At 39.6% G+C, this 19513-nt stretch overlaps 1 protein-coding gene across 1 annotated transcript; it reads right to left on the bottom strand.

Annotated features, from left to right (window-relative positions):
* Positions 1-745: 745 nt before the first annotated feature.
* Positions 746-4784, bottom strand: LOC133033653 (protein NRT1/ PTR FAMILY 5.1-like). Its single transcript, XM_061108651.1, has 4 exons — positions 4539-4784; positions 4025-4242; positions 2585-3141; positions 746-1801 (listed from the first exon to the last, which is right to left on the bottom strand). The coding sequence occupies exons 1-4, from the start codon at positions 4639-4641 to the stop codon at positions 910-912; spliced, it is 1770 nt and encodes a 589-aa protein (XP_060964634.1). The 5' UTR covers positions 4642-4784; the 3' UTR covers positions 746-909.
* Between the last annotated feature and the right edge of the window lie 14729 nt (positions 4785-19513).

Raw genomic sequence — 19513 nt, 5'->3', positions numbered from 1 at the left:
CTATTTGTCTCACTTTAGATGCAAGCTAACATTCCACCAACACTCCTCCACTACCCATCTGACACTCTGACCCTCATGGTACAATCACAACTTTGTTCCCTTATTTTTGGGACCACTTGTATTTCAGAGCAATTAGAACTCGAGTATAAAGCCGCATTTGAACACTTGTAAAGGATTTGGATAATCATTACTTGCAATAGAGTTCTCATATTCAATACAAGAGTATTGTACTCTTTACATTTGATTTTTTAAGTAAGTTTTAGTTGTCGAGTTCTCATCGCCAACAATGTAATATATATTTAAAAATATTGTAGTACTAAATTAATTTTGTAGGAAAAATAGTATTTGTGGGATATTCGAATGGAAAAATTGAGTACATCCTAATACATGAAAAGTTGATATTTTTGAAAGTCCAAAAGCTCAAATTGAAGCCCAGCCCACTAAGCCATCAGCTCCACACGCTACCACGCGGTGAGGTCATTTGCCACGGGTACAATGAGGTGGCGTGTTCTCTTACTGTGTGTTGTAATCAAGATTCATTAGGCATATCAGGGATGGAATTCCCAATTTTAAGTTTTAGCATTGTTGATAGAATCCACAACTCTCATGCTCACAAAGATTATTTAGAATGGGGAAAATAAACCATTTTTAATAACTAAAATTTCCTTGGTATTATAGGATTCCTTTTATTATTATTATTAAGGCTCTCTAATTAATTAGTGAATTTCAAGTTAAAGAACAGGAATTAAATCAAACCAACTTATTATAAATATATTCTAGCAGAGGACATAGTAAAATTATACCTACTAAAGAAAAGGAGAGAGAAACAAATAGCTTATATTATACAGCAGTATATGTAACCCGGCCCATCAACTAAACCTTTCTAGTTTAAACCTAAAACAACGATTTTCATACTTGTAAACCCAAAGGAGGTGTGTCAAAGGGCTTAGCTTTGAGCTTTAGCTGATCAATCTGAATACAATTCTGATCTTCAGTCAACTCTTTCTTGTAAATATACTTACTTGAAGCCCAAAGAAAAGCCCCAATGTTGAGTATTGATATTACCAAGAGGAAACCATAGTATAAATCCAAGTGACAGTTATTCAAGTTATTTCCAATCCAACCGGTTGACCCTTTGCTGCCTGTGATCTTATCAACCATTGTCACCAGCATACTGTTCAAGAAATTCCCAACTCCAATCCCACTAGTGAAAAATGTTGTACCAAGGCTTTGCATATCTTCAGGGGACTGATCATAGAAAAACTCTAACAATCCAATGGCATTGAACACATCAGCTATTCCTAGAAGAACATACTGAGGGAGAAGCCAAAATATGCTCATGGGGACAACTTCTTTAGGCCCCGCAATGTGATGTAGTCTTATGACATGCATTCTCCGGACTTCAACTGCATAAGCTATGCCAATGGCGGCCACTTGGATCACAAATCCGATTCCAAGGCGTTGGAGGAGTGTGATTCCTCTCGGATTGCCTGTTTTCTTGCGCATGAATGGCACAAAGTAGCGGTCGTACATTGGCACCGAGATGAGCATGGAGAGTGTGACAAAGCTCCCAAGTGAGGCTGCTGGGATGCTGAACCTTGAGTTTATGCGTCTGTCTAAAGTGGTGCCTTGTTTGACAAAGAGAGTGTTGATTTGGGCCCAAATGGTGTTTGGAACTAAGGTCACAAGCCATATTAGGATCATCCCAAGAACGAGTTTGACTCCTTCTACTCGAGTTACTGTACATGGTGGCCTTGAGTTTTCTGCAGTGCCCTCCTTTATTGCAGCCTTGTCCAAGAACCTGAAATCAGTTAATGACACGGTTTGATTCACCTTCATATAATTAGTCAATCATCAAGTCCTTCTTTCCTTGACAGAACTATTTACAATAATCTAACTTCTGCGGAGAATGGGAACTCACTTTCCTTAATACTGAAGCTTGTTTTCATTCAATGACTAGTGACATAGTGGAGGTTGCCCACTAACGATATGTAGTGTTTGATATGCAATTTTGTTTGGATCTGAGACAGTGGTGGGGTATGAATGTCAGGTCATCTATGGTGATACCTCCTCTATCAGAAACTTGGCTATATAAAGATTCCCAGCACTCATTAAAGATGCAAACAGGGTTGAACAGTGAACAGTGAATATGGTTTTTTTTTTTTAATTGTAATAAGTGGCTAACTACTGAACCTGATGTGGTCCTTAGACACCCCCACCTTTTCCTTTTGCATAGTAGACTTCCTAGTTATGCACATGAGTGAAAGGCTACCAATTCCCCCATCTTACTAGACGAATCTTTCTATATATTGACTATTCTTTTGGAATATTCCATGCTACATGGAAAGCCATCATTTCTTACCAACACCCGTACAATCCTAACTACAACAAAAAGTAGTTTAATTTACAGTAACACCACCCATTACTACTATTATACTCGTTATTCAGCAGTGTCATCCATACCTGTATGGTTTATTAACTATGTGATTCAGCAGTACTATTACACTTAATGTTTATTAAGTAAAGCTTTTCTAATACAAAAGCTTCATTTAAACAGCCATGTATTAAATACGTAGAGATATACCTGAACATTAGGGTGTGATGAATTTTTCTTTTTCCGCTATTGGTGTAATGCTGCATCTCATACTCATGAAGTTCAGAGGGGTGGTCAGGGAGCTGAAGCTTTCTATTTTTGAAGGCAGTAACTGGGACATGAATTAAGTCTTTAGCCGGGCTTTTAGATTTCCTAACTTTGTGCCTGTAAATTGGGGTCCCCAAGTAGAAAATACATAAAGACAATAGGATACCAACTGTTGGAATCCCATATCCTAAACCCCATCCCAAGTTCTCTTGAATGTAAACAAGTCCCAGAGTGGCAATTAGAGCACCCAAGAAAGAGCTGAACATCCACCAGTTGAAAAATGAAACCTTGAGCCTCTTCTCTTCAGGGTCATAGTCATCAAACTGGTCTGCTCCAAAGGTCGATATGTTGGGTTTAGTTCCACCTGCTCCAATTGCTACAGTGTAGAGAGCCACATAGAAAAATGCTATTTGTGAACCAGAGGCCTTGTTACAGATCCCATTTGTACAAGTTGGTTTTAAGGTTTTTAGTGAAACTGCTAAAGTCAATAGCATCATTCCCTGTTCAGAAGTAGACTTGGTTAAGTTTTCTTCGTAAACATGTTCGTATACATTAATTTGGGAAAGAGAAAAACAGAGAAGAGATGGTTGTAACCTTTGACTATTAATGAAAAAAAAAAAAAATTGAAACACATATCTACCAACCATTGTGCATAGTGCATGTGGGACACATCACGTGGCAGAGACAAACCATACAGTTCTATTGATCTGGTTTAAGAATCAGTCATTACATTTTGATGATTTCCTTTATGTTTTATTTCAAAGAGTTTTGCTTCATGATTCTCAATAATTAATGTTTTTATGGATGAATACAAAATTTTCTGTCATTTTCGAATCAGTTGAAGTTCATTTTCTATGAATGTGAGCATTAAAACGGAACACATTCATATTTACGGTAATATGGACAGCATAACTACTATATATATGTATGTGAACACATATGCAAGATAATGGTCCTAGTTATTAAATAGCACTAAAAAGGCATAAGTTTTTCACTCGTGCAGGTAGCCAGATAACAAAACAAATTATTAAACATTCTTTTTTTCTTTTTATTTATCAAACCATTAACCCACTAATTGGTCCCACTGGCAAATTTTAATACTGTCTATTGGTGGTTGAGATTTTTACGCAATCATAACAATATAACTTTGTCCACACAGGTGGTGAAGTGGGAAAGTGAACTTGGAAGATAAAAATGTAGTGGCTGTAATGATCTTAATTATAAGTACTTGGAATATTCTGATCATATAATTAAGTTAATGACCATGATAAAAGTAAAAATAAATAAAAAACAGCATGCCTTATCTCGAGATTAAAATAATATATTAATTAAAGATGATTAAAGTAATTAGCTAGTGGATGTTCTATATAATAATAATTTTACCATGACATAAAAGAGTGATGAAACAGTGAATGTCCAAAAACGACCAATGTAGGAATCTGCTATGTAAGCTCCAAGAATTGGTGTCATCCACACAGCACCTGACCAGTTATTCACATTCCTCACCGAAGATACTGTGTCTTCATGAAGCTGTGTTGTTAAGTAATTCACCAAATTTGAAGCCACGCCATAAAAGGCCATCCTCTCAAATGCTTCATAGCCTGAATAATAGAAGAAAATCAGTCTCATCAGCTAATTCCATTTTCTATACTATCCAGTCAACAAGCATCAAGCTCAGATGGATTACTGCCAATTAAGCCTGTTAAGTCGTTATGTTTAAGGTCTTCCTTATTGGTTTGGGAGACATAGATATGTTATGAGCAATATTCAAAAGGACCAAACAACACAGAATGTCAGCTTAATTTTCCTTGCTTTTTGTACCAATAAGACAAAAGAGTATAAACATATCTATGTCTATATCTATTATCTATATAATATATATATTAGGGATGCTTACCGACAAGGAAAGCACAAGCTCTCCATTTCCCAGTTTTAGAAGCAAGAACAGGGCGTCCACGAAGATCAACAGTACCATCTTGAGTATACCCTTTGGCTTCCATGAGGGACTTTTAAGTGAGTCTATAGAGAATAACAAGAATATGATGAATGAGTTAGGAAGCTACATATGCTTCTTCTTAGTGATACGAAGTAATGCTCATATCTCTCTCTCTATATATACAATATGTTGTATATATGTGGCCAAAAGATAAGCAGAACTCTTATTACTGCTATTCTTGAAAAGAAAAGAGTCAAAAAGACGGTGGAAATATTATTGGCAACACTGACTAGTCAATTCCATGAATATACCTATCGGAGACCTTAATGCATATTAGCTTATTGCTAAACTTTTTTTAATAATAATAATAAAAGTTGAGAAAATAAAAATAAAATTACAATATTAAACTGTAAAAGAAAAAAGTGACTATATATATATATATATATAATAGAAATGTTACACTTAATAAAGTTGAAGACTTTGATAGTCATAGAGCAGGTTCACCCTCCACGTATGCTTGATCCCCTGGACTCTTGAGGTGACTTAGACAACAAATAGACCTGTTTTGTACACCCAGAGATCTCATACCGGGTATAATTAAGTATTTTTTATATATTTTAATTTAATAATTGCGATTTTATATAATATTAATAATAATAGTTTATCCTAATTTTTATTCGCAAACTAAATACATAATTAAAAAATATTGAAAAAGGGTTACATTATATATATATATATTTTATATATATATGTCTGTGAATCACCACCAGGAACCCACGATGAATTTTGGGAAAAGGCCTAGAAGGTATACCAATTGTATAATGATCTTTGTATACACGTATGTACGTTAATATGCGCACAATGAAATGAACCTTAGAATTTAAGGGCCACTTAAAGTGGATATGTCTTTCATGTTTGCTCCAAAAAAGTCTTTGTGGTTCCAAAGATATATATATAGATATGTGTTTATCATGATCATGATGATCTATCTCTACGTAATCAAGTGACTAATTTTGTTCTTATATATTAGGGGTAGATCTATTAAAGTGCCAATTTCTTTATCGATCTATAAATATCGATTCTATAGACCTCAGAATTATTACTTAGGGTAAATGGTTTCTCACCAATACTAGTCTTTTCTATGTGATTTTCTGGTTCTTGTTTTCATTATTTTGTTGTCAGATAACGTAAATAATGCCAAGTAGTATTATAGAAAAACAAGTCACTTCCATGAGAAAAATGGGAAACACGTTTTTAGGTCACTAAATCTAAGCTATGGAGTTTTAGTGCCTTATTTAGGCTCATATCCATCCACCTAATTAAACACATCATATCACTCATTTTATATGTATGTACAAGTTTTTGATATAACATAGTTTCATCTTAGAAATACTATATTGCATATTGCTAAAAGAATTGCTTCTAATAATTTGTAATTTCATCCATTATAAGGTGTCCATAGACATACATTCTAAAAATGTATGAGCAGCCAAATTATAGTAGGAGACAATTCAATTTGGGTGAGAACGAACTTTGTGGAGATAAGAAGCACTAAGATTGGCTTGAATAATAGTATTTGCTCCCCACCCCACCAAAAATTCAAGCATTTCAAACTTTTAAAGTGTAGATATATAATTTATACACATATATACATATAGCTAGCGAGTTATTTGTTTTTGTTTTCTTTTATTTATTTATTTTCTTTGGTTGGTAATACACTAGTACTATTCCAGTCTTTAAATCCGCCACCACCATAATTATATGTTTGATTCCAATTGTTTCAATATAATTTATTAAATATATATATATATATATATATATATATAAACTGTTGTGTGAATATATGTGATATATATGTGTGGTGTGTGATAGTGGAGACTGGAGACTGGAGAGAGTGACCGGCTAGACAGGTAAGGTTTATCAACCGAAAGTGTATAAATATATATCTTTATATATTAAAATGTCTATAACGACATTTCTTAGTTTAACAGAATATTTTTATATATATATATATATATATATGATTCCATGAATACAACAGCCTTACCGACCGCACTACTACGGCTGATACATTAAATTTTCTTTAAAGTGACCGATATACCCTCCCCTTGTTGCTGTCACCACCTACCTACACGCCATGCACATATAATTTTGTCCTTATCAAAATGACAACACATTTATATTATTTCCATAAAATTCACTACATTCGACTCTTTAGATTCATTTAAACCCATTTATATTGATGGGGCTTTTCGTTATTTATTTTTTATTTATTCAAAAGAAAAGAACTTCTAACATACTTTTCTCTCGAGAGTATTATGTATGGCTACTAAGAAATTAAATTGCCGTTTTTGGGAATATTACTATAAACTCTCTCTTCTAATCATATTGAAGTGGATAAAACTCCCAGTTTTAATTTTTTTGAACTCAACTCTCATTGTTTAACTAATGGACATGCATAAATATATTTTTAAAAATTAAAAGAAGTATTAAAACTAAAACATAACACTCAAATAGGCTGAATTTTTGTTTAAAAAATATTAGATTGTAAGGTGTTGTGTGTATATGTTGTTAGCTTGAGTTTGTTGTACTAAGTTAGTTAAGTGTGAGTATATATTAGCTGAGTTAGTTAGAGTCTTAACCGACTATGTTTTTTCCTTCTCTACTGCCTTGTGTATATATACACAATATTGTACCAATTTTATCAATTAATCAAAATTTACATTTTCTTCCCTCTCTTGTTACTAAAATGGTATCAGAGCCGCTAGATTAAGTGTGCTCTTCTCTTCTTCCGCTCGTTTCTTGTTTTTCGATCATGGCCAGGGGAGGTGGAACTCAAACTCGTAGTACCACCAACAATGGTGATTCGAATCATTTTTCTGTTCTTAATCAGAGTGTTCGAAGCTCCTGATGATCCTCGAAGTCCTTACTTCTTAACCCATGGAGATAATCCGTGTGTCAATCTTGTTCCAAAGATTCTTACTGGGAGCTGAAAATTATAGTTCTTGGCGTCATTCCATGATGGTAGCTCTATCGGCCAAGAATAAAGTGAAACTCATTGATGGAAAACTTTCTGCACCAGAAGAAGAGGATGAAGATTATGAAGCTTGGACAAGATGTAACTGTAAAGCCCGCTTAGTTAATTTGGAAATTAGCAGTTATTTATGTTAATCAGGAAATTATTTATAGCTATTTAAATAATTTATCATTGTTATTTATGGAATTCAGATATGCATAATTATGTCATCAGCAGTTTTTATATTTCGTATTTCCGGTGTCCGGTATTTTGGAACGCGGCGTTTGGCTCAGTAGAAATCACAACTTAGTATGTTAGTATTTTGGGGACGGGTTTTAGACATTGGGAATGTCGGGAATGGCCGGGAATTTAGAATGTCCCAAAAATACCCCTTTAGTATGATTTTAGTGATTTTATGGTGGAGGGGCAAAATGGTCTTTTTGCCCCATTAGTGTTTTGTCTTATATGATTTATTAAATGGAAAATAAATAATTGTTTAAGTGATTATTTGGCTGAAATGATTAAGTGTATATGTTAAATGTTATTTTTCCCTTTTTATCAAAAATCATTAAGTGTGGAAAAGAAAGAAAAATTCAAGAAAACACTCTTTTTCTCTCTCTCATTTTCGGCTGAGACTTGGGGGTTCAAAAGGCTGGATTTTCTTTGGTGATTCAAGCCCTAATTTGCAACCTATTGATCTCTTGTTGTGGTATGTGTTTTATAGTTCTTTTCTCTTTAAATTCCTTGAAGAAAATGATGAAAATGGATGATAATGCATGTGATTTTTGAGAGATGTTTCTGCTGTGTTTTGTTGTTGATTTAAGTTGTTTAAAGCATGATTATTGTTGTTGTTTAAGCTATGTTAGAAGCATGTAGGTTAGATTGTTAAAGCCTTGAGTTTTCTTTGCAAAAGTTATGAATTTTGAAAGAAAATGTGATGTTTTGTTTCTGTGTTGTTGTTGTTGTTCTTGTTAGTTTGCAGAGGTTATTTTATGCTTAGTTATGTTGAATTAAGCTAGTGGATTGCTTGTTTAGTTGGTTTTGCTCAAGCTTGAGTTTGGAACTCAAAGCTTGAGCTCCAATGGTTAATTTTGCATGTGTGATTTCTGGGTAGGTTTGATGCTCTAGAATTGTTATTTGGGACCTATAGAGGAGGTCTGGAAAGTTTGGGATCAATTGGGTTCGAATTGGTCAAGTTAGGAGATTTTTAGTTTGCTGCCTGCGAGGAACCGGAATTCCGGTTGAGCATCCGGAATTCCGGATGGGGTCCTGAATTTTCCCAGAACCGGAATTCCGGTTGGGCAACCGGTCTGCCGGTTGGGGATTTTTCAGAACCCTAGTTTTCCTCGTTTTTGGGTTTTTAGGGGTATTGCCATGCTTTTTATCGATAGGGAAACTTTTAGTTTCGAGTTTTAGTCCCCGGGAAGTGATTTAGCGTGTCACTTATAGCGTTGTGATTTTTATGGTTTAGGAGCCAGTAATCCGCCGTTCAGCTTCAGTTCCAGTCAGGTTGACCGGCACACCTGAAATCTAATCCGTAAGATTAGTATAACGGTATGCATATGTAGATTACATGTTTAGCGTGCATGTAGTGAAGCCCGTTAGATTACATTAGATATGTATTTAGGCTTCGAACCACCCAACCCCCGTCACGTCGGTACAGGCCGGAGTATGACCGCAGCTCGGAGTATGACCGGCTCGACCGATCAGCCGACACTTGGTTGGTGGTTCGGCTTATTGACCTATCCCGTCTGCAGACAGGCTGGAGTATGACCAGCAGCCGGAGTATGACCGGTTCGACCAATCAGGAGGATACTTGTCAATAGTACCGTCCCCTGAACGTTCAAAACTCAGTACCATGTTGGACATGGCAGTAGTGCTCAGTACCATGTTCGACATGGCAGTAGCGGGACTCAGTATCGTGTTGGACACGGCAGTCAGTTTTATGTATGATATTATTATGCTTTTCTTACTGAGTCTGTCGACTCACAGTTTATGTTCATGTGTAGGTAAAGGCAAGGCTGTAGCTGATGGACCGTGACCGAGCATATGAGATTGTACATGTCGGGGCGGTTAGGCCTGGAGCGTACGATCCTCGGGACAGCAGGGCTGAGATTTTGTAACTGTCGTTAGACGACTCTATTTTGATGTAAAAGTTGAACAGTAAAAACGATTGTAAATATTTTTATAAATCGGGATCCCGAGACTTTTTATAAAATGGATTATAAGTTTAATGAAAAAGCAAAATTTTAATTAATCACGTTTTTCCATAAACCTCGTTGATTAGCAACGAGCTGCACAGTACGTTTAAAAATCACGTAATACGCCTAAGATAGTTAGGGTGTTACAATTTGGTATCAGAGCCGCCAGGTTGTCTTCCGAAGATCGTCACGACATGTACAATCATCATCGCCAGCTAGCTCCTGTTCACGGTTCAGTAAGCCTTTATTGCTTTAGTAGTTTATTTTATTCAGTTATAAAAAAAAAAAAGAGAAAAGCCTGTTAGGAAGCATGTTAGTAGCCTGATAGTAGAATAGGCGCATGTTTCATTTCTAATTTCCAAATTAAGCGGCATTAGTAAGCTCGCCTTGAATACGACCTGATATGCCAACTCTTGGTTTCGCAGGCGGTTCTAACTAGATGGACGCCAGGCGGACTACCAGGAGTCGAGGCAACTCCGTGGGGTCGAATCAGGGAGAGGGAGCTCGGTTTCCCCCACCTGCTAGGGGCCGAGGTAGAGGTCCCCGAGGCAGGGCTCGTGGTCGGGGTGATGAGAACCCGCCACAGGCTGCCCAGGCTCCCCCAGCCGATCAGGGAGCCCCGAACTGGGAGTTGCGGTTTGCGGAAATGCAAGCCAGGATCGAAGAGCAAGACCTCGAGATTCAGAGGTTGAGACAGCAGGGTGCTCCTGCAGCCGGTGCCGCAGTTCCGGTGGCACCCGCCCGCCGCCTGTGCCGAGATGGTAGTGGCGGCCCATAGATTGGAGCCTTTGTATGAGCGGTTCCGGAAGCAAGCACCTCCGGTATTCCTGGGAGGTCCAGATGTGTCGAAAGCCGAGCAGTGGCTTACGGTGATCACCAGAATCTTGAACTTCATGGGTGTCACCGGCAACGACAGAGTGGTGTGCGCCACATTTCAGTTCCAGGAGGATGCCCTGGTATGGTGGGACATGGTGTCTCAGATTCACGATGTCACCACCATGACTTGGGAGAGGTTCCAAGAACTTTTCAACGCGAAGTACTACAATGAGGCGGTTAGAAGCGCCAAGAGGAAAGAGTTCGTTCACCTGACCCAGCGGGAGAACATGAGTGTCACTGAGTATACTACTCAGTTTGACCGGTTGGCGAGGTTAGCCTCGGGAATTGTGCCGACCGACTTCAGCAGGAAGGAGAAGTATCTGGACGGGTTGAATCCCAAGATCAGGCATGACCTGATGATTACCACTGACGACAGCACCACCTACGCTCAGATGGTGGAGAAGGCACTGCGAGCTGAGGGCGCAGTGGGGTGTATGTCAGATTCAGCCAGTACTCCGGTTGGTGGCGGAGCTCCTACCCCTCCTGCATCAGGATTTAGCAGGGGGAGTAGTGGTTCGGCCATTGATCAGAGGAAGAGGGCACCCACTGCTTCCGGCGGCTCGAGTCAGAACAAGAGGTTCCGGGGGAACCAGAACAGAGGGAGTCGTCCTGGTGGTAATGAGACTCGCTTCTCCTATCCCGAGTGCCCTAGCTGCAAGAGGCACCATCGGGGAGAGTGCAAGGGGCAGGGATGCTTTCATTGTGGCATGCCCGGGCACTTCAAGAGGGAATGTCCCCGGGCCCGCCAGAGGCACCGAGAGCTCCAGCGATACCCACTCCAGCCAGGGTATTCGCGATCACGCAGGCTGATGCAGATGCCAGCCCATCAGTTGTTACAGGTCAGATTTTTATTAACGACTCGCTTTATTCAGTGCTGTTTGATTCTGGGGCTACACGTTCTTATGTGGCGGCCAGAGTTTTTAGTAAGTTGGGTAGACCCTTTGATAGATATGAGTCAGGGTTTGGAACCCTGTTACCTGGCGGAGAATTGGTTATCTCCAATAGGTGGATTAGGTCTATGCCGATCAGGATAGATGGTAGGGAGTTAAGCGCTGATCTGATAGAGATGAGCTTAGTCGAATTTGATATTATTTTAGGAATGGATTTCCTATCTAAATATTCGGCGAGCATTGATTGCAAGAGGAAGATGGTGGTCTTCCAACCGGAAAGTGAAGAACCGTTCGTATTTGTGGGTTCGGTTCAGGGATCTCGGATCCCGGTGATCTCGGCTATGTCAGCGAGAGAATTATTGCACGGTGGGTGCTTAGGGTTTCTGGCCGTGGTGGTGGACACCACTCGGCCAGACACCATTCGGCCAGAGGACATCAGTGTGGTTCGGGAATTTTTGGACGTTTTTCCCGAAGAACTTCCAGGGTTACCACCTCATCGGGAGATTGACTTCGTGATTGACTTGGCACCAGGGGTGGATCCGGTTTCCAAAGCCCCGTATAGGATGGCTCCAGCTGAACTTAAGGAATTGAAGATTCAGCTCCAGGGGTTGCTTGACATAGGGTTCATTCGGCCCAGTGTGTCACCTTGGGGAGCCCCGGTTTTGTTCGTGAAGAAGAAGGATGGATCTATGAGGATGTGCATCGACTACAGAGAGTTGAACAAGCTGACGGTGAAGAACAAATATCCATTACCTAGGATCGATGACTTGTTCGATCAGCTTCAGGGGAAGACGGTCTTTTCTAAGATTGATCTCCGTTCGGGTTATCATCAGTTGAGGATCCGAGAGGAGGACATTCCAAAGACGGCTTTCCGCACTAGGTATGGACACTACGAGTTCCTGGTTATGTCATTCGGACTAACCAATGCTCCCGCGCATTCATGGACCCGATGAATAGAGTATTCAAGGATTTCCTCGATATCCGTGTGATTGTGTTTATCGACGACATCCTCGTGTACTCTCGCCGAAGAGGAGCATGAGTTACATCTTCAGATGGTACTGCAACGACTTCGAGAACATAGACTCTACGCCAAGTTCAAGAAATGTGAGTTCTGGTTGTCTCAGGTGTCCTTCCTAGGGCACATTGTGAGTAAAGATGGGATCAAGGTGGATCCCGGGAAGATTGAATCCGTCAGGGATTGGCCGAGACCGAAGACAAGGATGAGATCGAAGCTTCTTGGGATTAGCTGGGTACTACCGTAGGTTCGTGGAGGGGTTCTCCAAAATTTCAATGCCCCTAACCGAGCTTACAAAGAAGAATCAGCGATTTATCTGGTCAGATAAATGCGAAGCTAGTTTTCAGGAGCTGAAACAGAGGTTGATTACTGCTCCGGTACTAGCTTTGCCTTCGGACAAGGAGAAGTTCGTGGTCTATTGTGACGCATCCAAACAGGGTTTGGGGTGCGTATTGATGCAAGCCGATCGGGTTATCGCTTACGCCTCCCGTCAGTTAAAGGATTATGAACAGCGATACCCGACTCATGATTTAGAATTGGCCGCAGTGGTTTTTGCACTGAAGATTTGGCGGCATTACTTGTATGGGGAGAAGTGCGAGATCTATACCGACCACAAGAGTCTCAAGTATTTCTTTACTCAGAAAGATTTGAACATGAGACAAAGGCGTTGGTTGGAGTTAGTGAAGGACTATGATTGTGAGATCCTTTACCATCCCGGGAAAGCCAATGTTGTGGCCGATGCCCTGAGCAGAAAGGGTCCCGGGCAGGTAGCTAGCATGGTTCAGATCTCACCTCAGCCAGCAGAGGATATGGTTAGATCCAGCATTGAGTTTGTGGTAGGTCAGCTTCACAACTTAACGCTGCAATCTGATCTGTTGGAAAGAATAAAGGTTGCTCAGACGTCAGATCCGGAGTTAGTGAAGATCCGAGATGAGGTATTGGCTGGTCAAGCCAAGGACTTTTCAGTGTCAGCTAGTGGAGTGCTTTTGTATAAAGCCAGGGTTTGTGTCCCGAACAGTGTGGACTTGAGGAACGAGATCTTTGAGGAGGCTCATTCTACTCCATATTCTCTACATCCCGGCACCACCAAGATGTACCAAGATTTGAAACCGTACTTCTGGTGGAGCGGTATGAAGAAGAATTTGGTAGAATTCGTTTCGAGATGCCTCACGTGCCAGCAGATCAAGGCTGAACATCAGAGACCAGCAGGGTTGTTGCAGCCTCTAACCCTACCAGAATGGAAATGGGAGGACATTACGATGGATTTTGTGGTCGGGTTACCTAGGACCACGGGTATGTATGACTCCATCTGGGTAGTGGTGGATCGATTTACGAAATCTGCTCATTTTCTGCCGGTTAGAACAACGTTTACAGTGGATCAGTTGGCAGAGTTATATGTCAGGGAGATAGTGAGACTTCACGGGGTACCAAAGTCTATAGTTTCGGACAGGGATCCGAAATTCACCTCCAAATTTTGGCAAGGTTTGCAACGGGCAATGGGTACGAAGCTAAAATTCAGTACAGCATTTCATCCTCAGACAGATGGTCAGTCCGAAAGGACAATTCAGATATTGGAGGACATGCTGAGAGCCTGTGTTATGGACTTTGAGGGTTCATGGAATAAATACTTACCGTTAATAGAGTTCTCGTATAACAACAGTTATCAGAGTACGATAGGGATGGCACCCTATGAACTGTTGTACGGTAGGAAATGTAGATCCCCTATCCACTGGGATGAGACAGGGGAGAGGAAATACCTAGGTCCAGAGTCAGTTCAGCGGACCAATGAGGCAATAGAGAAGATAAAAGCTAGAATGCTTGCCTCACAGAGCAGACAGAAGAGTTACGCATATCCGAAACGTAGGGATGTTGAGTTCCGAGTAGGGGACCATGTGTTTTTGCGAGTATCTCCGATGAAGGGGATTAAACGTTTCGGGAAAAGAGGCAAGTTATGCCCTAGGTTTACAGGACCTTTCGAGATTCTCGAGAAGATAGGTCAAGTGGCATATCGGTTAGCATTGCCTCCAGCATTATCAGCAGTGCACAACGTATTTCATGTCTCAATGTTGAGAAAATACGTTTCAGACCCCTCTCATATACTCAGTTATGAGAGCCTTCAGCTTCAGTCAGATATGTCTTACGAGGAACAGCCAGTGCAGATCCTGGATAGAAAGGATAAAGTCCTTCGGAATAAGACCATAGCGTTGGTCAAGGTTCTCTGGAGAAACAGTAAGGTGGAAGAAGCCACCTGGGAGCTAGAATCAGATATGCGAGCTCAATATCCAGAGTTATTGTGTTAGATTTCGGGGACGAAATCCTTTTAAGGGGGGGATAGTTGTAAAGCCCGCTTAGTTAATTTGGAAATTAGCAGTTATTTATGTTAATCAGGAAATTATTTATAGCTATTTAAATAATTTATCATTGTTATTTATGGAATTCAGATATGCATAATTATGTCATCAACAGTTTTTATATTTCGTATTTCCGGTGTCCGGTATTTTGGAACGCGGCGTTTGGCTCAGTAGAAATCACAACTTAGCATGTTAGTATTTTGGGGACGGGTTTTAGACATTGGGAATGTCGGGAATGGCCGGGAATTTAGAATGTCCCAAAAATACCCCTTTAGTATGATTTTAGTGATTTTATGGTGGAGGGGCAAAATGGTCTTTTTGCCCCATTAGTGTTTTGTCTTATATGATTTATTAAATGGAAAATAAATAATTGTTTAAGTGATTATTTGGCTGAAATGATTAAGTGTATATGTTAAATGTTATTTTTCCCTTTTTATCAAAAATCATTAAGTGTGGAAAAGAAAGAAAAATTCAAGAAAACACTCTTTTTCTCTCTCTCATTTTCGGCTGAGACTTGGGGGTTCAAAAGGCTGGATTTTCTTTGGTGATTCAAGCCCTAATTTGCAACCTATTGATCTCTTGTTGTGGTATGTGTTTTATAGTTCTTTTCTCTTTAAATTCCTTGAAGAAAATGATGAAAATGGATGATAATGCATGTGATTTTTGAGAGATGTTTCTGCTGTGTTTTGTTGTTGATTTAAGTTGTTTAAAGCATGATTATTGTTGTTGTTTAAGCTATGTTAGAAGCATGTAGGTTAGATTGTTAAAGCCTTGAGTTTTCTTTGCAAAAGTTATGAATTTTGAAAGAAAATGTGATGTTTTGTTTCTGTGTTGTTGTTGTTGTTCTTGTTAGTTTGCAGAGGTTATTTTATGCTTAGTTATGTTGAATTAAGCTAGTGGATTGCTTGTTTAGTTGGTTTTGCTCAAGCTTGAGTTTGGAACTCAAAGCTTGAGCTCCAATGGTGAATTTTGCATGTGTGATTTCTGGGTAGGTTTGATGCTCTAGAATTGTTATTTGGGACCTATAGAGCAGGTCTGGAAAGTTTGGGATCAATTGGGTTCGAATTGGTCAAGTTAGGAGATTTTTAGTTGGCTGCCTGCGAGGAACCGGAATTCCGGTTGAGCATCCGGAATTCCGGATGGGGTCCTGAATTTTCCCAGATTCGGAATTCCGGTTGGGCAACCGGTCTGCCGGTTGAGGATTTTTCAGAACCCTAGTTTTCCTCGTTTTTGGGTTTTTAGGGGTATTGCCATGCTTTTTATCGATAGGGAAACTTTTAGTTTCGAGTTTTAGTCCCCGGGAAGTGATTTAGCGTGTCACTTATAGCGTTGTGATTTTTATGGTTTAGGAGCCGCAATCCGCCGTTCGGGCCTTCAGTTCCGGTCGGGTTGACCGCACACCCGAAATCTAATCCGGGTAAGATTAGTATAACGGTATGCATATGTAGATTACATGTTTAGCGTGCATGTAGGAAGCCTGTTAGATTACATTAGATATGTATTTAGGCTTCGAACCACCCAACCCCGTCACGTCGGCCGGAGTATGACCAGACGGAGTATGACCGGCTCGACCGATCAGCCGACACTTGGTTGGTGGTTCGCGTTACCGACCTATCCCGTCTGCAGACAGTGGAGTATGACCAGGCGGAGTATGACCGGCTCGACCGATCGGGAGGATACTTGTCAATAGTACCGTCCCCCGAACGTTCAAAACCCGCACCATGTTGGACATGGCAAGTAGTGCTCGCACCATGTTGGACATGGCGTAGCGGGACTCGCATCGTGTTGGACACGGCAGTCAGTTTTATGTATGATATTATTATGCTTTTCTTACTGAGTCTGTCGACCCGCGCTTTATGTTCATGTGTAGGTAAAGGCAAGGCTGTAGCTGATGGACCGTGACCGAGCATATGAGATTGTACATGTCGGGGCGGTTAGGCCTGGAGCGTACGATCCTCGGGACAGCAGGGCTGAGATTTTGTAACTGTCGTTAGACGACTCTATTTTGATGTAAAAGTTGAACAGTAAAAACGATTGTAAATATTTTTATAAATCGGGATCCCGAGACTTTTTATAAAATGGATTATAAGTTTAATGAAAAAGCAAAATTTTAATTAATCACGTTTTTCCATAAACCTCGTTGATTAGCAACGAGCCGCACAGTACGTTTAAAAATCACGTAATACGCCTAAGATAGTTAGGGTGTTACAGTAACAGCATAGTGATTTTGTGGATCTTGCACTCTGTTTCGAGTTCCATTATAGAATGTATAATGTACATGGAAGATGCTTCTTGCATTTGGTATGAATTGTAGGAAAGCTTTGAGCAAAAGAATGCTCCAAGAATCTATGTGGTCAGAAGGATGATGTAGATGTTAGCTCAAGGATCTAATGATGTCACTTCTTACTATACTCGTCTCAAAGGTATTTAGGATCTTTTGCAAGAATATAGATCACAACCTGTTTGTTCATGTGGTGCTATGAAGATTATTCAGGGATATCAAGATGAAGATAAAGTTCTTGAGTTCCTCATTAAACTGAATGAGTCTTATTCCAGTGCAAGATCCCAAATTCTCCTTCAAGATCCTCTCCCTAATGTTAACAAAGCCTATGCCTCGGCTATCCAAGAAGAAAAACAAAGAGGTATCACTAATCACCAATATGAGATTTCTAAATCTACTAATGATAATGCAGGCTAGTTTCCTGGAAATGTTCAAGCAAATCGTGGGGGAAGTAGTCAGACCAATGGAAAACCAAGAGGCTCTCATTGTGGAATTTCTGGACATACAACACCAAAGTACTACAGACTTCATGGGTACCCTCCTTGGCATCGTTTACATGGAAGGTGCCTAGACATCTTCCTAATAAGCCAAGTAACCAGCAGAATCATCAACATGATCAACCCTCAGCCAATTTTTCAAGACATGTTGACAATCATGCTAGACCTCCTAGAGACCATGATTTCTCTTCTAAATGTCAGAAACTTATAGCTATGCTGGCACAGAAAGTCCAAGAAACCAGTATCCTAGCTCAGCCTAATGATCAACCTATTGTTTCAAACATTTCTGGTAATAATTTTTTGTGTTCCTAAATCTACTTGGATAATTGACATCGGTGCCACACACCATGTTTGTTGTGATCCCTCCTTGTTTCATACTGTTCAAAATAATCCTAAAATCACTAATGTTGGATAATTGACATCGGTGCCACACATAGTAGTAATGCAGCAGTTTCTTTTGTTGGAACCATACACTTGTCTAATTTTATTCTCACTAATGTTCTTTATGCTCCTAAATTCTATTGTAACTTGCTATGTGTTACATCTTTTTCCAACTCCTCTAACTGTTCTTTTCTTTTCCTTCCAAAAAAATGTGTGATTCATGATATTTCCAAGAATCAAGTGATTAGGATGGGTGAACGTGTTGGGCAACTCTACGTCTTGAAACATAATGCATTAGCTATTGTTTTTTCAATTTTAGATTCCAAAATTAATGATGATACTATATGGCATTATAGACTTGGACATGCCTCTTGTGTAAAAACTCATTCATTGAATAAAGAACTTCATTTTTAATATTTTGGCTCTTTTGAATTTCATTGTTCAATTTGCCATTTTGCTAAACAAAAAAAATTGTCTTTTGTGTCTAATCATAACATTGCTAAGGCTTGTTTTGATTTGATTCATATAGACATTTGGGGTCCTTATCATGTGTCTACCGTTGAGGGTTTTATATATTTTATCACCTTTGTGGATGATTGCTCTAGGTATACTTAGATTCATCTTATTAAAAATAAGTCTCACGCACAACATGTCATACCAGCCTTTATTCAACTTGTCAAAACCTAATACAATGCCAATATTAAAGGAATTATATTTGACTATGCCAAGGAACTCTAATTTCCTGATTTGTTTACTTCCCTTGGCATTATACATCACCATTCATGTGTTCAAACACCTTAATAAAATTTTGTTGTTGAGAGGAAACATCAACATTTGTTGAATGTGGTTAGAGCATTGCTTTTTCAATCTCATATTCATTTACCTTATTGGGGAGAGTGTGTTAACACATCCACCTACCTCATTAACAGAACACCTACCCCCAATCTCAAGCACAAGTCTCCCTTTGTTGAAGTTGTTGTCACACAGTTGACCAATGCTGATCAGGTTGGCTTTTGAGCCTTTTACATGCATGACATCTGTTAACTAGGCCACTCTATTCAGGTTTACATCACCTTTGCCAACAATCTCCCTTTTGTTCCCATCACCAAATGTCACGACCCCCTCCTTTTCCTCTTTGTAATTAACCAGTAGTTTTTTATTTCCAGTCATGTGTCGAGAACATCCACTGTCAAAATACCACTGCCCCTCAACAAAGGCTGACAGAGACAGGTTAGCCACCAATCCAACATTTGAACTTATGTTATATTTTACTTTCCATTCTCGACGAGGTTCACGCCCTCGATGTTTGTTTGGTTGAGGAAAACTATTTGGTCGATTAATCATTGCTTTCAAGTAGTTCTACAATTTATAGCACTTGGGGCGAATGTGACCTTTCCTATTGCAGAAATGACATGTTGGAATGAATTT

The sequence above is a fragment of the Cannabis sativa genome, chromosome 1 (genome assembly GCF_029168945.1).
Source record: "Cannabis sativa cultivar Pink pepper isolate KNU-18-1 chromosome 1, ASM2916894v1, whole genome shotgun sequence".
Classification (NCBI taxonomy): Eukaryota; Viridiplantae; Streptophyta; class Magnoliopsida; order Rosales; family Cannabaceae; genus Cannabis; species Cannabis sativa.
This window is presented reverse-complemented; position numbering and strand designations above follow the sequence as displayed.